The sequence below is a fragment of the Citrus clementina genome, unplaced genomic scaffold, assembly GCF_000493195.1.
Source record: "Citrus clementina cultivar Clemenules unplaced genomic scaffold, Citrus_clementina_v1.0 scaffold_1, whole genome shotgun sequence".
Classification (NCBI taxonomy): Eukaryota; Viridiplantae; Streptophyta; class Magnoliopsida; order Sapindales; family Rutaceae; genus Citrus; species Citrus x clementina.
The window spans coordinates 27,172,055-27,191,554 of NW_006263303.1; the positions used below are offsets into that span (position 1 = coordinate 27,172,055).

At 32.5% G+C, this 19,500-nt stretch overlaps 2 protein-coding genes across 6 annotated transcripts; both read right to left on the reverse strand.

The window, feature by feature from the left end:
• Nucleotides 1-4,349: 4,349 nt before the first annotated feature.
• Nucleotides 4,350-7,766, reverse strand: LOC18055634 (replication protein A 32 kDa subunit B). Its single transcript, XM_006453300.2, has 10 exons — nucleotides 7,606-7,766; nucleotides 7,078-7,182; nucleotides 6,897-6,994; nucleotides 6,748-6,789; nucleotides 6,399-6,476; nucleotides 5,665-5,743; nucleotides 5,455-5,529; nucleotides 5,292-5,359; nucleotides 4,930-4,998; nucleotides 4,350-4,824 (listed from the first exon to the last, which is right to left on the reverse strand). The coding sequence occupies exons 1-10, from the start codon at nucleotides 7,705-7,707 to the stop codon at nucleotides 4,743-4,745; spliced, it is 798 nt and encodes a 265-aa protein (XP_006453363.1). The 5' UTR covers nucleotides 7,708-7,766; the 3' UTR covers nucleotides 4,350-4,742.
• A 6,764-nt stretch (nucleotides 7,767-14,530) lies between these two features.
• LOC18055637 (afadin- and alpha-actinin-binding protein) lies at nucleotides 14,531-19,104 on the reverse strand. Of its 5 annotated transcripts, XM_006453304.2 has the most exons (16): nucleotides 18,932-19,104; nucleotides 18,827-18,855; nucleotides 18,576-18,687; nucleotides 18,395-18,492; nucleotides 18,075-18,171; nucleotides 17,896-17,985; nucleotides 17,638-17,775; nucleotides 17,475-17,540; nucleotides 17,316-17,393; nucleotides 16,182-16,292; nucleotides 16,025-16,102; nucleotides 15,811-15,930; nucleotides 15,156-15,199; nucleotides 15,025-15,052; nucleotides 14,874-14,918; nucleotides 14,531-14,764 (listed from the first exon to the last, which is right to left on the reverse strand). In XM_006453304.2, exons 1-15 carry the CDS (start codon nucleotides 18,962-18,964, stop codon nucleotides 14,916-14,918), a joined length of 1,125 nt encoding a protein of 374 aa, XP_006453367.1. In that variant the 5' UTR covers nucleotides 18,965-19,104; the 3' UTR covers nucleotides 14,531-14,764; nucleotides 14,874-14,915. The 5 variants fall into 5 exon arrangements, with proteins under 5 accessions (XP_006453367.1, XP_024048027.1, XP_006453368.1 ...); XM_024192259.1 differs by lacking the exon at nucleotides 15,156-15,199; XM_006453305.2 differs by having other exon boundaries at nucleotides 14,531-14,918.
• Nucleotides 19,105-19,500: the final 396 nt, after the last annotated feature.

Below are 19,500 nucleotides of genomic sequence, written 5' to 3' on the forward strand. Positions count from 1 at the left end.
CTTGTCTTTTTAATATTTTTATTAGCCAGATTAATTCTATCTTCCCTTTCTGATTATATTGCTTCCTAAAATTTACTTATTTATTTATTTTTGACAGGTAATATTTATTAAAAACGAAAATGTAATCGTTATTCGAACACACACACACACACACACCATCGGCTGAGCTAATTTAGATAAATGAATATATAAATTTATAAGTTTTAATGAGAAAAAAAATAATTACAACGAGGGAAAACCATAATTCGACGTAACCAGGAACGCTTACTTGGACGTATATTTGAAAAAAAGAAAAAAAGAAAAAAAGAAAAAGAATCTCAAAATTATTTAATAAAATAGTATCGAAAGGCAAAAACCATTAAATAATTAAAACTTAAAAAGAAAAAAGTATGGGGCGAGTTCTGTGCTGGCTATTCGTTCGCTCCTCTGCTCTGCTTTCTGCATGCCAAATCTAATGGCATCCACATGCTTGCATGACACCTACTGGACACGTGTGCATTTTTTACGATTTTGTGTTTCGTATTACCCATAACCATCATGGACACGTGTCGGCTCACGGCCCAAAGATGCCATGTTGCACTTGCATGCATGTACAAGATTGTTTGTGAATTGTGAGAGAGTAATAATAGACTAGGGTGTGCCAGGAACTCAAACTTTATAAATATCTTTTATTTTTTGGGTAAATAAAATAAATAAATACAACTTAAAATAGATTATATGACGATGACTCAACGACTGAGGTGTAGGCTTGAGGCCAGGAATTGAGATTTTTGCCCATGTGGGGAATTGATTGACGCATCGACGATCTGACCGTTGACTGTATATGCTTGATTTATTTCTCAAAAGAAGAGAAGCATACGTTTAGCCTACACATATATAACGATACCTAAATAATGCTTTAACAATTAATAATATTTATGAATTGTTGGCACGTAAATTTAAAAAATGAGATCATGAATATCAAGTGATTTATATAAAAACCAGAAGCATTATGCATATTATCACCTCCGATGAAATAAGAGGAATTTTAATTAAGTTACAACTTATCCGAATATTTATGCGTGGATAGATCTCACAATTAGTAACTGAAATCGTGCAAATTTAACCACGATATGTACTGAGATTTTGATTTTATTTTCTTGAAACAAATAAGCATAAAAACTCATTTAGTTCTTATATTTTGAAGTTAGTTAAAATATTCATGTCGTTAAACTATTGATATCTTTGCTGATACTTTGTTTTTTTTTTTTTACTTATTTTTATAATATTACTCTCTTACAATAACATTTCTTTTTTATAACATTAATGAAAAGAAAAAATTAAATTACTAATTTAATCTTAAAAATAAAAATAAAAATAATATATATTAATTTTTCTAGAAGTCTACATATGTCAAAAAAATTAAAATTGTAAATAAATTGACAAATTTTTGGACATTAATAAAAAATTAATATATTAATTCCTCAGCATAGTGTACCACAAAAATTAATGTATATATTTTTTTTTATTTTTTTTTAAATTAAATTGGTAATTTAATTTTTTAATGTCCAAAAAATATTAGTGTAACTGGGTAATATTTAAAAGTAAATCAAGAGAAACAAAAGCTAATGGCAAGGGCGTCGCTAATTTTAACATTAATAATATTTTAAAATATTTTTAAAACTACTAAGATTAAACAGATATTAACTTCAAAATAAAAAGTAAATAGACTTTTACCCGATAAATAATTATCTATTTCGCTTTAATTCTTAAAATAATTCAATATCATGTCAAGATATGATAACGGGTCTAGCGAGTGTCCCTTTCACATTATCCGAACACTTTCTATTTTCATATAGCGAATCAGTTTAAAACGTGGCAAAAGCAAATCACTCATCTTGATGTATACTTTCATTTACATTATTGGATGTATTAGAGTCCGTATAATATTATTATCTAATCATGCTTTTGTATGTAAGATCTAGATAATATCTGGGAGAAAAATTATGTAGAATATACATTTAAATATAGTGCATTAATAGCTCATAAGCATAATTAAGAGTTTCTCCAATAGATAATCATTTATATAATAATAATAAAACATTTTACGCATTGTTATTTTTAAGTTATTCATTGTTATTGTCTTTTTTTTTTTTTTTAAATAGCTTTGGATGGAATAAAAAAATCACTCACTAAACAATTAAACTTAAACATTTCCCCCATTATTATGATACCAACTAAAATTAACACGAGCATAAATTGGATTAGTAGTCAGCCGAGAGCACTCCTGTCCACCACGCCTTCAAATTCTCGTATCCCTTTGAACTTATACAATCCACTTCTTACCTTCATTGCAACAGGCCACTCAATTGACCTACTATTTCACACACACACACACACACACACACGTATATATATATTTTCAACGTATTGGAGTTTTGTCTATTAGTATATTGAAATTTATTTTAATATTTTACTAGCATTCTCGTTTCTTTTAAGTGAAGATGTCCCATTAGAAAATAATTATATAGACAATCACTTTCATGTGTGGATATCCTCATTTTTTTTAAATGTGAATACATTGTTAAATCATGTGATTTAATAGCGTGCCTACGTGTCTACATGAAAGAAAATGAGGGCTCTTGCTTGAGAGAGATTATGTTTGGAAATCTCATATTACAATCATCGTTCTTTTAATTTATTTTTAAAAATATTTTTAAGTAGTAAAATTACTAAAAGTACGACGAAACCAAATCAAATCAAATTGGATCAATTTGAAGATCAATTCTAATTCGATTCATTCATTCACAACCTTGTGAATCTATCAATTTTTTTTTTTTAGTTTTAATTCGAATCTTCAAAAATAAACTAAAAAGTAAAAGAGAAAAAAAGGGGAACCTACCAAAAGAGAAAAATTCCAAAGACAAATCCAAGTTTGGCTTTTTTTTTTTTAATGTATATAATAAATAAATTCAATGTACCTGTTACCCTGTAATAGGATTAGGTGAGTAGAAGATCAGATCACCACCCCATGGCCATCTCCACTCCGGCCCTTGCGCCCACATGTCCCAAGTTTTAACGCAAGATTGTGTCTTATTATTAACCTAAAGATAAAGTTGAGCTGCAGCCTGCAAGACAAAGCAAGCATCACGTGATTTTTTTTTTCAAAGATTAGGTTTAATTACAAACCAAGCGCATGCACTCCCCTCAAAACCTGGATATGTTATCAATTGGTGTTAAAAAATTAAATTAATTAACACTAAGCAAACCAGACACTAATGGAAAAGATCCTAGAAAGGAGATTGGTATTTGGTAGAGAGTTCGGCAGGAGTGTTTTTGACTCTCTTTACAAAAAGAATGCATTTGGGAACAATTTTTTAAAAAATAACTACATTTTTTTTTAATGAAGAACTAAGTACTTTTTTTGCAAAAGCATTTTAAGTAGTAAGTAGGACACTTGCATACTTTAATTTTTTTTGAATAGTAACTAATTGTTAGACTTTAACTTTATATATATATATAAATTAAGGTTAGTATGTTTTATATATATATATATATATATATATATATTTTTATAATTAGTAGAAAATTTCAATTTTTTTAATATTTTACATTACAGTTTACATAATAAAAGTACAAATTAAACTCATGGCAAATAGAGCCCACACGTGTGGAAAATGATATTTATCATCCAAGCAATTGATAGAGTTGCAGAACCTGCATTTGGACTCCATTTAAATTCACTTTCTAAGTCACTTCAAAACCATAATTTAAATTGATGAGAACAAAAATTGATAAAAGGCAATGAAACAAAACCGAGCCGGTGATTTTTAAAAGAAAAATATTAGAAAAATCTTAAAAATGAGTGATGGGGCCCTCCAAAATACAGTAAGAAATCAGCTGTCATTTTGATAAATGATAGCGGTCAAACTATGTTTTAAAAAGTAACGTGAGTTTGGGTTCGTGGCCAGTGAAACGAATCATTCCTCACGTTCACTACTTATTGTTCTATTATTTATTATTTAGATTATTACTTTATGATTACTTCTCACATGACCTTTTTCTAATTTATTAATTTAATATTAATATTTTGTCATTATCTTTTCTGGTTAGATATATACTGCCACTGTCTTTATATGCATTTCTTTATTGTCTTAACATTCTGTAATCTGCATATCCGACAATCTGATATGATATGGCTCCAATAAAGTCAGCAACGAATCTAAACCATGTGATTCGCAGACTTCGATTGCGGGATAGTCAACAAATGATCCGAGAGGAAGTCATACATTTCTGCTCAATCAAAACTGACACATATCTTAAACTTTCGGCCATTTCAACATGTCAAAATTTTGTTGGATGAGCGGGCAAATACATTTACGACTGAAAATGGGTTAAAACCCCTGATGTACGTATATCATGATTCAGTTTACACAAGTTGAGTTAAGCCAACTTGAATCCTTCAAGTTCACAAGATTAATCAGTGATCACCTTGTAATTTCATTTAGATACTATCTTAATTGAAAACATTCCATACACAGCCTAAATTAGTAAAGCGAACTAGATGAGAATCAATATTGTCTGGATCTGAGAGACATTAAGTCATAATGCAGTGCTCGAGCAAGGTTACCGAGCTTAGGAAAAGTACACTAAGTTACGCAATACAGTTCTGGAACAAGTTCAGACCATGAAGTATGAACGATGCGAAGTACCTGCAGAGGGATAGCAAGGCTGGCAAATGGGCATAATTTTGGCCCGACATGTCATGCATTGACAGCTGATTTATAGTGAAACTCATCGATTGAGTAAACCAAGCTATTTTCGTTAAGAGATTCTAAAGCTTCCCTGTCAAAGGCCAATAAAATAATTTCAACGTTATGATGTTGCATTTTGCATTGCAGACAATTTGATAGGAGAGAAAGCATGACTGAGAGAGAGAGAGAGAGAGACATGAGCTTATCCATTGGCAGATTTAGCTGTTGAGAAATCACATTGCGATGAACTCCATTGTTATTTGCACTGAAAAGAGGGAATACATCAGCATGCCAATATGAGTAGGCTTGATTCTGAATAGACACTGAGCACGCAAGCAAGAAAAAGAAACAAACAAAAATAAAATCGACCAGAACACACAAGCAAAGCAAATCAACAGCTAGTCAGAGAACAAGGTGTTAAATTCATTATGGCATCATCGACATTAATTGGCTTCAGGCAAAGAGAACAGTGAAAAGAAAGAGGAAAAAAGAAGTGTGGTCAGAGTCTCTGAAATATAGCAACAGAACTTTCACAACATAAAATATCAGATAACTTACAGAAACTCAGGTCTTCTCAAAAAGTCTAACACCATCTGATCAATGCTCTTTCCTTCATCAAAGCTATACTGGCCAGAGGATTGAGAAATGATAGAAACTTAAAAAGAGCGCAAAACAAACCGATCAAAAACTTAGCAAAATCATATTATGCTTGACGCTTTACGTGATTAGAGGAAATAGCATTGTATTCCTTCAAATGGTTAGAATTTGTCATCTGGGGTTGATTACTGCTGCCACCCTGTAGTTTATCAGAATAAATTCTAATGCTATCAGGAAAAAAGCTTCGTTGGCATCTGAAAGGTTTATAATCATCCACATATATATCGATTATAATGTCATGCAACAAGAAGCAGAGCACCACTTAGATTAATACCCGTAACCTGGTGTTGTAGAGTTGGACATATATACACTCGACGAAATGGCTTGTAATCTCATTAAAGTCAATGATAGGCCTGAAATCCACACCAATTTCAAAGTCAAACCGTGTGGTAGAACCTCAGGTTAATATGAAGCATTGTATCATACAAAATTTGCGAGATCAATAAGTGGAAATGAGGAACAAGAACAACCACCATGGGAGATTTCCATTGTCCGTAAATACCAACTTTGATCATTTAACAGATGAAACTAGCTACAGGATGTAAATCTTTAAGCTTTCTCAGCAGATGAGTGCAGTAAGAATAAACATAACAACTTGAAAAATAGCATTTACCATGAAAAGATAACAAATAGTAAAAGTGGAAGTGATATGCAGAGACAAACACCCAGGTGTACGTTATCATAATCCAATTTGCATGTATTTAGTTGGCCAACAAATTGGCACATGACAACGTACGGCTGCCGACCACAAAAATACTATGAGAACTGCATGCTAAATAGTAAATGGCTTTCATTCGCATGGACAACTTTGACCTCAACAAAGGAAGATTTCACATTTTCAAAAAATGTAATCAACGAACAACATATGAAGAATATTGCTGCATACACAGTATGGATAGCATAAAACAAATAGATAACACTGCAACCAAGAGGTAAATGGACACCTTAATATTCTTCATATGGTTTAACTCAAACATTAAAAAAAAAAAGAATAAGTTGAATCTGTACCGAAGGGAGTATGCATTTAAGCTTCTTTTATCCTGAAAAGCCTTCAAGTGTCCATAAACACGAACATACATTCCTTTCCTGGTAACAGAGAGAACAAGTCGAGCAGAATTGATTAATTGCCTGTCCATGCACAATTACCAATTATTCCAGTCGACACAAAACTTCAAAGTCCTCAATTCCTCTTGATTGCAGATTAATCAGTGAATAATGAATTAAAAAGTATGATTACTATAATTCTTAGAAAAGTCTATTCAACTTTCGAATCCAGCATATTCAAACAATTCTTAAGAAATGGTCCCAAATTGCAAAATTTCTAAAAGTTTAAGAACTCAGCATACAAAAGACATACGAGATTTGATTCACTTCATTGAACTCCATCTGTTCATGAGCCCTACAAAACACAAAAATACAACTCGCTCAGAATCAAGATACTACGCAGCAAAGATTGTCCAATTAAACTTCAATTTCACAAAGAAAGAACCATAGAAGAAAACTCACCATCTACTGCACTCAATCCGTCCAGTGCCATCATCAATAAGGAATATAAACTGAGGTTCTTTGTCTTGCATATCACAAACTATCCCCACAACTGTAATCTAAACAAAATTCAAAACTCAAGAAAGCCAATCATCAGAAAGCAAAAAAAATGAATGCAACTTGGCGTTTCCATCAAACCTACAGTGTTGACATCTGCTCCATCAATGCTAGCACTCGATTCATCATTACTTGATAATTCACTTAATTGTTTAACAGTCATCGGCAGCAAGGTCCGCACATTACGATTCTGCACAACAAATTTATTTATAAATACACACACACACACACGTGTACACACTCGCAATGATGAAAACTAACAAAAATGGAGTTTTCTTTTAAATTAAACTGTTTTTATCTACCTTTCAATAGTTTAGGGTATAAAATTAATAATCAGCACAAAGCGGAGCCCTATGTTTCGACAATTTTCTCAGAAGCCAAACAGAACTTTTCTCATCCATTTTGATGCCAGCAAAATTCAGAAAACCTAATTTCCGATCTACTATTAAATTAAAGCCTAATTCAGAAACTCACAAAGCGCTAATATGATTAAACTCTTCAATCTTCCGGATAGGAAATCTTTATTTAACCAGAAATTACCGCATAAAAAGAACAGATTAAAATAGAAAATAAAAGTTAAAAATTTTGAGAGAGAAGAGAGATAGATAGTTACTTTAGAGAAAGAAGAGGAGGGATCAGGAACAGTGGTGGCCTGAGACGGCATAAATCCACCGCCGGCAAAGGCGGCAGCTCCGTCGAATTCGCCTGAATACATTTTACTGGCTTTTTGGTTACTTCGATTTCTGTCAGATAATGGTCGGTCATTATTATGTCTTTTTTTATTTATTTTTAAATATCAAATAATATTTCATGAGTAGATTTCCCGCCATGTTATTTCATTTCATTTTATAGTATTTGCCAAACGACAGTTGCCACCACAATGAATATTCATAAAATTTATTTTGAAAAAATATTAACTGTAAGTATGAAATTTATTATTTTTAAAAAACTATGAAATTTATCAATAATACTAAATAATAAATAATATGACAAGTTTATTATATTGAAAAATAATGTAAATTATAATTGGGTGAATTTTTAAATTGTAATATGACAAGTTAGACCTTCAGAAGTCTCTGTCTTCTCTTAATGAGAAAAAGCAGCTTTAGTTTTGGCTTCGGCATCCCAATAATATACCAATTCAACGTACTCATCAACCTAGCAAGCCTTTAAAAATATATATATATATCAATCTAGCAAGCGATTTACTCTTATGAAGTTATAATATAACTCACCGTGCGGATAATTGTTCTTATCTCTCTATCTCAACTTTGGTCTTATTCTTCATATATCTGATAAAAGTAGAGATTGTCAATGGACCGGACGGCACATGGCACAACCCGAAGACATGTGTCAGTACAATACGGTATGGTACGGCACGACACAAGCAAGTTTTGGTAAGGTAAGTGGCGGCACGGCACACAAGCGAGCTGGGTTGGGCTTATAAATTTTAGGTACGTGAGCCGTAAAGGCACAACACGATTAGAGATGGGCTAAAACACGACACGTTAAAAGGCCTACAATAAGCATGTTTCACTTTTTAATAAAAGCAAATCTAAAATTTTACAATTTTACAAATGACTTGAAATTGAATCATTTAATATATTTTATTATCGTATGTTTTTAAATTCATTTAATTCTTAGTTTTAAAAAGAATACTATAATTATTTTATATTTATAATTTATTAAATGAATAATTGATATCATGATTTTAATAAATAAAATTATAAATATCATGATTTTAATAAATAAAATTATAAATATCATGATTTTATAAATTTATTTTAATGTTATTATGAATTATGATCTACAACACTATATAAGTACAAATTAACAATTAAGTTAATTCATAAGAAAAATTTATTACTATGGTTTTTGTTAATTATTAAAAAAAAATTAATATCATAGGATCTAACTTGCTAATTAATATTATATTCTTTTACTATTATTAGTTTGTTATTATTGAATATAAACTTGAGTTTTTAATTTTTGATTCTATTGAATTTGACTAAAGGCACATGGATCTAGAAAAATACATATACTTGAAAAAAATATGCTAACACTTGGCATGTGCTCTTAAAAAAAGAAAAAAAGAAAAGTTCTTAGCGGGTTTTTTTTTAGGCACGGTATAACACAGTCCACGGCACGACACGTGTGGGCATGATAGATACGCTAAGCTGGGTCTAAGCAAAAATAAAAAATAAAAATAAAAATAACAGGCACAGGCATGAGCATGCATGAGCCTTCATTTAGTGGCCCGGCCCGTTGGTCATCAATAGATAAAAGCCTGTAACATCAAAACAAAATGACCCTTACTCCATGCACAAGCTTAACACATCAACTTATTGATACCACGCACTGAACAAATTCGAACACTTTTTTCGTGTAATATACTTTCACAAAATTAACATATAATGATCATACAAAATAAGCACAAGAAAATTGAAGTCAAAAAATAAAATAAATGCACTGCCTCTGCTGCAGCAAAGAGCATATGCAATTGCAAGTCCTCGCAATCGAAACCTAATTAAGACAGTTTTCTTGGATATAATATTAGCTTACAATTCCCAATATGAAAAATCTTTTCTGTTATTCGATTAAAAGAACAATAGCTAGCATAGGTTAGTATAATGATGATGATGATGATGATTATTATTATTAAGTTTTTTGAAAAAATATAAATATTATAACAAATAGCAATAATAATTAAATAAGGCATTTTAGTAATTTTAAATAAGTTATTCTAATTCCATGATGAAATAAACACATAAATGGCGATACAAGTCATTTCCATTTCGATTCTAATAGTTTATTCGGATTTAGATTTCTCATTCTTATTCCAACCAATTCTCATTTATTCAATTCCAACCAATTCCCATTTATTGATTCTATTATGATATTTTTCATTGAATAAGATTTATAATATCTTTTATTTGCAGAAATAAGAGACTTGGGTTGGATCTTGGTCTCGCACAAATTAGGAGAGAATAGTCTACATACATGTATTTTTCGAGAAGATAATCAATAAAACCTTTGATATGATTTAGATTTTAATTCTGATAAAATGTGACAGCATATATATGTAAGCTCACTGTGTATGTAATTACAGAGTTGTAACATATAATAGCAAAGGGTTTACACATTAATACATAATAGCTGAACATAGGAGACATACATAATTAAATTCATACTGCAACTTCTAAAACGCCCAATTTACAATCTTTCGAGCCAAGCCTTTGAGGTTTGATGATGATGATGAATGCGCAGTACCATGGCCATCAGCAAAAGGCAATGATGACGACGACGACGACGAAGAGCTTGAGTTACTTGCCAACGGCCGATAATCAGCGTCATAAAAATTCGAGAATTTGAGACTTTCATTATCATCAAAAGTACTATTAATACTATTTTCTTGATGAAATTTCTTACTTCTTTTCCATACGTTCTTCCTCCAAAAGCAGGACTGAGATAAGGCTGTATCTCCTTTCCTCGACAGCACTCGCGGCTTTGGCAGGCCAACGCTTTCCTCAGCCGGCGGTGGCCTCACTGCTCCAATATCAATCTCTTCTTCTTCAATTAACGTTGCCCTAATGTTCTCTCCGGTACTTGACGGATTCCGCGGCGTTCCGGGCATCGTCTCCCATTGAAAAGGGACCTCACCGGCGCTCCGGTAGTTTTGAGAAACATGCGAATAACGCCCCATTGAAAAATCTCTTGAAAGAATTTTTTGCAAGAATTTTTCATCACCTTCAAGCACAGAAACTGGCTTCTCTTTCTTTTCTCCTTTCATAGACATTTTTCTTTTTTGGGTTTTTAGTTGTTTATTTTTTATGTAGATGCAAATTGTATCAAAGTAATTTTAAGTATATATATATATAAAGAGAGGTTGCATGCTTCATAATTGGCAAGTATATCAAAATTATATCAAGTTAGGTAAATGTAGGAATTAATTAACAATGATAAATATTTTGTTGAATAAAAAACAATCCTTGAATGATACTACTTCCTTTTTAAGAAAAATGAGCTATTTGCATAACGGTTTTCACATTTTTATGGAACTTGATATTAAATATTTCTGTGCATTTAATTAATTTCTTTCTTTGTCTGTAGAATTTACCAAATATTATCTTTTATCATCATTTTTTTGGTTAATTTGTAGAAATACAGTAACATTTCTATGAAATATTCTTCAAAAGTTAGGTAAAAGTTGATTAACTTCAGAGGGGAGCATTGAGATCGGTGTCTATATATATCATTATGTTGATTTGGTTTTCAAAAAAAAAATGGTCACCTTAAAGTTTAAATCCATATACTTAAATTCTAACACACGAAACAGCTTTAGTTTAGGCAAAATATGTCATACGCCCAATAGCTTTACGAGGGAATGCGTTAGAGTCTACAAGAACTTAATATTAAAACTTACAAATATTTGTGAGGCAGATGATTACGCCTTAATCTGCACCAAATTTTCAAGCTCTTCTATTATTATCATGATTTAGACTTCCAATAGACCAAAATAATATTTAAAAGAAACCACAGAGAGAGAGAGAGAGAGAGAGAGAGAGAGAGAGACCTTTAGGAAAATATATTTTCAAAGATCTCAAATGGGATTTGGCCCTTTGTATTTCCTTCTTTGACAATTTTTGAGAAAAAAAGGGTCAAATTTATATTTCCTACAAGAAAAAATGTGTTTGTCAATTATACAATGGTTTTCACATTTTATTGAAAACTTAGACTCTTTCATTTTCTTGATCTGCATCTTAATTACTCACACGTAGCCAGCAGGTTAGGCAGCAGGTTAATTATACGCTCCTGCATTCAGTCGCATAATCAACCGAAGATAATTTGGTAATACTAATAAAATTCACGTTTCATTTACATGCTTATGTTACGTATACACCACATATTACAAGAAAAAATAAAATAAAATGCCGTTCTAAACGTAAAATTCATGATCAAATTAATCAAGTATTATCAAATCCTCCTTGCAACACGAGCAAGGACAGAAGTAATACGCCACTTACTGCAACCACCATAAAATACCCCATCAATTTGTTCCCTCGCAGGGCTTTGCACTCTTGATGACGACTGTGAAGAATGATGAGCATTATTATTATTGTTATTACAAAACGAAAACGAAGAATAATTTGATGAGGAGGAGCTCGAATTACGGGACGAGGCCGTAAACTCTTCGCCAATATCATCAGAGCTGTAATACTCAAAGTTGACAGATTCTTCCGAGCTGCTAAAGTCATTCACATGAGCAATACTTCCTTTATTACTATTATTAGACCCCTTTTGGATAACATATTTATTTTTGTTCAGCAATACTCCTTGGCCTTTCCTGTTTTGCTTCCAAAACATTAGCTTTATTGATTTCAATATTGAAGCCTTATTATTACTGGGCGGCTCTTCAATAGCAGGCTTCGGTAATCCTAAGCTGAGCACAGCCGGTGGGGGACTCAGCGGCGGGATAATGTCTTCCTTTGGTGGCTCCTTAGGCTTGCCCGGTTGCATTTCCCATTTAAATGGAACCCCCTCGGTATTGCTTATATAATACAATGCACGTGAAGAGCATCCCACGGATGAACCTCTAGACAAAACTTTATTGAAGAAAAAATCTTCTCCTTCGAGTAGTGAAACCTTTCTTTGATGATTGTAATCCATGTCGTTTTTCTTGTTTTATGTTGATGATTGAAGTTGTGTGTGTGTGTATTTATGTTGATGATTGAAGTTGTGTGTGTATATATAGAGAGTCCAATCATGGTCCGGGTTTAATGGCCAATGATGGAGTTTCAGGGCACACGATCCTTTTTGTTTTGATTATTTAAGAGCAAATTATGGGTTGATTTATTCATTTTTAACATTTATTTTTGTTACTTCTCTTTGGAGTAACTTGACTTCTTTTGTTGTAGGCAAGCAAACCCGAGGGAAAAAGATGAAATAGTTGTCTTTGTTCTTAAGGTTACGTTAAAAATTTATATGTATATGTTGTGCTGGGCGGTTTCTATTGCATGTGCAATTTTACCAAACCCTTAAGATATGGCCCCTAGTTTTTCTTGCTTGTTAATTACCTCTAATGTTATTTGCAATTTGCGGTCGTAATTTTCAAATTTGCGTGACTCGACACTTGTCGGGGCACGATTGGTTCTCTAGGGAAGTGAAAAATCAAATGTGCCCCTACACTTGTTGGTATGGTGACAGGAATGGCCCCAATTTCTCACTACAGCTATTGTTTTAGCAAATTGAGTCACTCTCTCGTATAAAAGGGAACAAGATTAATTGCTGATTTGGAGAAGCATTAAGGTTGGTTCATTGTATTTGTATAAAATAATCAGGCTCTTTGTGTTTGACTTATTGAGGTTTTTTTTCTTCTTCCTTCTTGGTCATGTGATTTTACTAACGATGAAGTGGAGAGTCTTTATATTAATGAACATGGAGAAGAGGAAGGTGGTGGTTAACCAAATCATTGAAAATAGAAACCGGCCCTCGTCATTTAAGCAAATTTATATTAAATTCCCGGAAGTTCAACACTTCAACGCATTATTATTTTGGGGAAATGACTATAGACTATAGTAACCGTCCGTGATCCAAATTTTCCTTTGAAAATTTTAAATTCTTTGTTACACCTCGCTCGTGTTTTATTTCTGATTTTCAACTTCGTCCCTCACTTTCAACTTAGGATTAAGGATGACAAAAATATTCGGGGTCGGTCTAGCTCTGCAAAGATCTGAAAGATTCGGATCATGAAAAATTTGGATTCATACATTAAAAAATACGGATCCATATGCTAAATTATAGAATCCGTGCAGATTCAGATCTGGATGCAAATGTATTCAGAAAATTGAATATTTGGATCCACATTAATTTTTAATTAAATTAAAATTAAATAAAAATATATAAGTTAAATGAAAAAATATTATAAAATTAATTAAAAAATATATAAGTGGAAGTAAAGTAAAAAATATATATATTGGGATTCATAATATTTTATGTGAACTTGGTGTTTTTATAATTTTATTTGTGGATTTATAGTGAGGTTAGATTTAGATTTATGTTATTATTGACATTTGATTTATGTTGTGATATTTTTGTTTGTGAATTTATGATGTTGTATGTTATTTTAAATATTAAATTGTTGATTGTTGAATTATGATTAGATTTTATTTAATATTATTAAATAAATTATTAAATTTTAAATTAAATTTTAACTTATGCAAATCTGAATGCGGCTAATATCCGCACGGATTGCAGGCAAAAGGAGAAAAAAGCGGTGAAGGCAACTTTGTTCGTTTGAAAGTTTCATTGAACGTGCATGTCTGGAAGGATGGCTTTAGAAGGGCTAGAATCAGTATTAATAAAATTGTTCACATTTTATTATGTAATTGTGGCATGACATTTTCAACCAAAAACAATTGATTGCGTGAAAATTTTTCTACTGCCAGATGATCTTATCTTAACCCCTAGGAAGAAATCATACACAAAACATAAAGAGGATTCGTTAACACAATAGCATATATTGGAATAAAGGAATTCACTAAGCAAGAACTATAGCGACACTACAACCTTCAGGTACTAAATTACATTAACATACTCTGGATATAGCTGCAAGGTGAGCTATCATAGTTTTACAACAACATGAAGGAATCAGGCAACCAAGTAAACAAAGGTTTACACGCTTGCTTGTTGCAATGCAATTGAATACGGCTGAAATCAACCTATTTTGAGGCTGAATCTTCACAATACCATCAATCTCCTTAGCTTAATACGCCCTGAACATATTTATAAGGCATTGAGAACAGCGCCGCAATTCATGTGAAACTTCATATTTGATTGCACAAAGGTTGCCTCTTAAGAGAATTGACATGTAAATATATTCACCTCTTATGTCATGGGTAATGGCCTCATAGAATTGTAGGACATTTACTAAAAGAAAACACGAAAGATTTTAGATTAAGTTTAGAATTCAAAAGAAAATCCACAAAATGATGATTACTGTGGAAAAAGATCTCAAGACAGTTTATTTTTATACCTCAGCTGATGATGAAATGATAGATTCCCTGTCAGAATTAAAATGGTAATATTAGTCTCCTGTTTACATATGTACATAATGATTTAAATCTGTATTCAGATTTAAAAACAAGCATATGCACATGGAAATACCTTGGTCTCTCAGACTTAGCTAAATGTTTTGACATTATTGATGCCTGCAATAACACCCAACATTACATGTTTCTCATCTTTAAACCAATTAACGAATAAACCAAATGTGACAATAACTTTTGATGCTATTAACATATTTAAAGTGCACGTGGTTAACCAAATATAGCGTAGCTCTACAAATAAGACAAAGAACCCCCAAAAAAAAAAAAAGACTCAGACCTTTTTTGAATTGTATTTGCTGCGGGCCACTGAAAGACACTTGGAAACAATTTTCAGGATAATCGAACAAATTCTTAAAATGCAACAATGACAATCAAGATAACAAAGTTCATGGCGTTTACAATTTCAGAAGGTCAGGGCGAGAGCTTTTATAATGCTAAAATAAAAGGACAAAGATTCCAAGGCAGTAAAATAACAAGCAAACAGTACAGTTACTGCTAACCTAGACAACTGATCGGTTTCACTGGAAAACAATCCACATCATTACATTTTCATAATTGCACTATTATGTGGGTCACGTCCAAATTTTACAGTGCAATGGTTCGCTGTTCGTGGACTAGCAATAGCCACTTTTCTTTTTCCAGGTCAGGATTAGCAATGCAGTTCATCCAACCAACAAAAAACTTTACTCAAATTGAATATAAAAGTCAAGTACCTGCTCTTGAATTATGCTTCTTGCCTCAACAAGTTGAGCTTCGAGTTCAAGCTCTCTCTCAGTTGCTTCAGAAGTAACTTCTGCCCCTTTCTGTGCATCTTGTAACTGACCCAACCGCTCCTTTAAATTTCAACAGAATCAACCAAAAGAAAAAAAAATATCATCACATGACCCACAAGATAATGAAATGAAAATTGATATCGAAGAAAATTACCTTTATAGAAGCCATCTTGGTTCGAAGACTTTCTTCAATTTGATCTCGACCCATGCGAAAAGGCAGGTCAAAGACATCCTGTAATGATAACTGTTAAAGTTCACGCATCTAATCAACTATAAATGAACCAATTTGCATTAAAAGAGAGCTGCCATACAGTCCTCCCCCCCAATGGAGACTGAGTGGGGTCAGTTTCAAGTCTTTCATTGACGGCCATAGATTGTTTGGAGGACCCATTTGGAGCATTCAAAAAATCACGCATATCCACCTGTAATCCAGTCAAATCCAGTCATGCCTATTACTGCCATAATGTACAACAATACTAAAAAAAAGTGAAACCTTATAATACCCAAAAGCTTCAAGTAAAAGTATCAAACAGTGTAAACGAACTTGGGTAACAATTCCAAAGATTATAAATACACAGAAAATAATAGGTAAATTTCAACAGATTTCCATTTGGAAATGTAACACTCTTCAAACAAACAAATAATAGACCAGAGCCAATATCCAAATTTGCTGCTAACTAAGTGAATAATAACTTTGGAGATTTTCTTCTTTAGATCTCCATAATTGCTCACCATTCCTCGAAAAAACCTACTTGTGCTCAACAAGGTAACTCAATCTACACGGTAAGCCAATACAGGCGATGAAAAAGAAAAGGGGTCCAATGGCCATTGTCTGGTGCAATGCTAATTGTCTCCACTGCAAGTGCCAAAGGATGGCCTCAAGCCATCAAAACTGCTTCATGAGAGAATCCCCAGAAGAATAGAGACATATATAGCTTAACCCATGAAATCATGCTTTGAATATGTTATAACATTATAGGGGGGTATTATCGTACACGCATTGCATACCACATCGGCATTTTCATACCCCAAAAGTAATGATTTAGCCACACATAATTGTTCCAGGGAAACAAAATTCTACTCCAAAAAGTTGCAGCATTACTTCCTTAACAAGGTTTCCCTCCTACACAAAACAAGTTGGTCTTTCACCCCTGTGCTAAAAAATGAGTTCTTAATCTGGAGGAAATATACCAAGTTTGGTCAAAGTTAAACTAATTTAGACAACTTCTGTGATGTAATATCAACTTACAGTTCCCAATAAGCAAAAACTTTCTATCATTCCATTAAAAGAACATTAAATAGCATAGGTAATACTATACTTCACATGCATACAAATGAAGATTTCCAAATGTAACTGCATCATTGTATGATTCTCAACATGCCTAAGTAGAGGCTTGCCTATGGGGAGGCTAAGAGACAACAGGAATACAATGTTTAACTAGTACCTGCATTGAACGTAATAATGCCCTTAAATCAGCATTCTCTGCCATCAATTCTTGATTTTTCACCTCATAAGCATCCACCTGCCAACAGTACACTATCAATCATATCTTCACAGTCCAGTTAGTACAACATACTAAACTAGATACTGTATTTTTGCATACAATCTTTTTATAGAAATCATTATCAGTTTTCTTCCCATTCCACGTCCCACGTTGCCGTCCTTCCTTCTGTTTGCACATTCAAAAAAATAATCAAGATTATTAGAAGGGAAAAAGAAAATTGACATACTTCCTCAAGCATTATTACTGTTGGTAAAATCTGTACCTGCAGCAGATTCATAATTTCCATGCCTGATCTTGATTCCTTCTTTTTCTCCATCAACACTTGGTTTAACCTCTCCTGCAACTTTATGTATTCCTTTTCCTTTTTCTTCATCTCATGTATTTGTTGAGTCCTTACTTGCTTTGGCAGGTATCAAAGAATCACATTAGGCCTTGTCCAAATCTGAATGTGAAACTTATATCGAAATGAAGAAGAAGAACTGCTGGTAAAGAAAGGCATGGCAAATCAAATTGTCCAAACCTGATTACCAATGACCATCCTTTGAAATTCATCTCGTTCCTGCTGCAGCTTTTCAATTTGTGCCTTAAAAGCAGCTGTAGCTTTGGCTTCCTAATAATATATACCAATTCACTCAGGTTCAACATACTCATCAACCTAACAAAGCATTTCACTCTTACAAAATTAAAAATGTCACTCACCGTACGGGTAATTGTTGCTATCTCTCTATCTTTGGCTTGAATCTGTGCCTCAAGCCTCTCAACTTTAGCTTCTAATCTTGATATGTCCGATAATAGCCTATAACATAAGAAGCAAAATGACTCTTACTCCGTGCACAAACTGAACACATCAACTTGGTCACACTGTACTCGCGCATAAGCAAACAAACACACATGCACTGAACGAATTCCCGGATCTTGAACCCATTTTTGTGTAATATACTTTCACAAAATGAACATATAATGATCATACAAAATAAGCACAAAAAAACTGAAGTCGAAAAATCAAATAAATGTACTACCGTTGTCTCTGCTCATTAGCAGACTCTCGATACTCCACATCACGCTGCCTCTGCTGCAACAAAGAGTATATGCAGTTGCAAGTCCTCGCAATGGAAACCTACACCAAATCACCAAAAAAAAAATTTAATTAATTAAGCTACACCTTACATTACAACAAAAGCAGAAAAAGCAAAAACGCACCGGATCATTGCTAAAGAGATCGAGAGAAGCCGGGAATCCGAAGGTAACGAGAGATTGGTTCAAGTACTTAGCACAATGGTCCAGGTTCGCCACATCGGCAAATTTATAGTCTCTAATAAGAGTTTAAAAATTCAAATCAAAAAGCCTAAACATTTTAACGTTTTTGCGAAAAAACACACAAGCGTTTGAAATGAAAAAAAAAGAGAGAGAGAAAATGTGGGGACTAATTTGTAATTTACACAATCACTCACCCGATGAAGGAGGAGGACTGAGTTGGCGACTGCAGGAAAGAAAGAAGACGAAGTGAGAAAATTAAAACTGAAAATGTGAGGGCTTTTGAGTGAGTGAAAGCTTACTCTGAGATCGAAGTCTGCATCAGTGGCTGGCATTGTTATTTGTTAAATGAAGAATAACAAAAGACTGAAAATGAGTCTTTGTTTGTTTGTTTGTTTGTTAATTGTGGGAAAATGGGAATATGAGAGAATGAATGTATTGATGTTGCATCAGAGATAGATCTGATGATACTGCACTGCGGTGACAGTGGTTTAAGAAATTTAAATTGGTATTATAAATTTATAATAATATTTAGATCCTTATCGTTCTACAATTTTATCATTTAAGTGCATATTTTATCCATGACATCAATAGGTCCTGGGGGCGTGTTTGATATTCTGTTGTTTTCATGAAATAAAAATGAAAACAACAATTTTATCATTTAAATTTTTGTTGTTTTCATGAAAGAAAAATAGAAATAAAATTTTTATTTTAAAATTTACTTTTAAAATTTAAAAGTTATTCGATATCATTGTCATAAAAATCTTGAAAATGGAAAAAAAGAGTAAAACATATCTTTAGGAATATTTTAAAAGATTACTATTGGAATAATTTCAATTAACTAAAAATAAGTAGTATTTAATCATTTGCA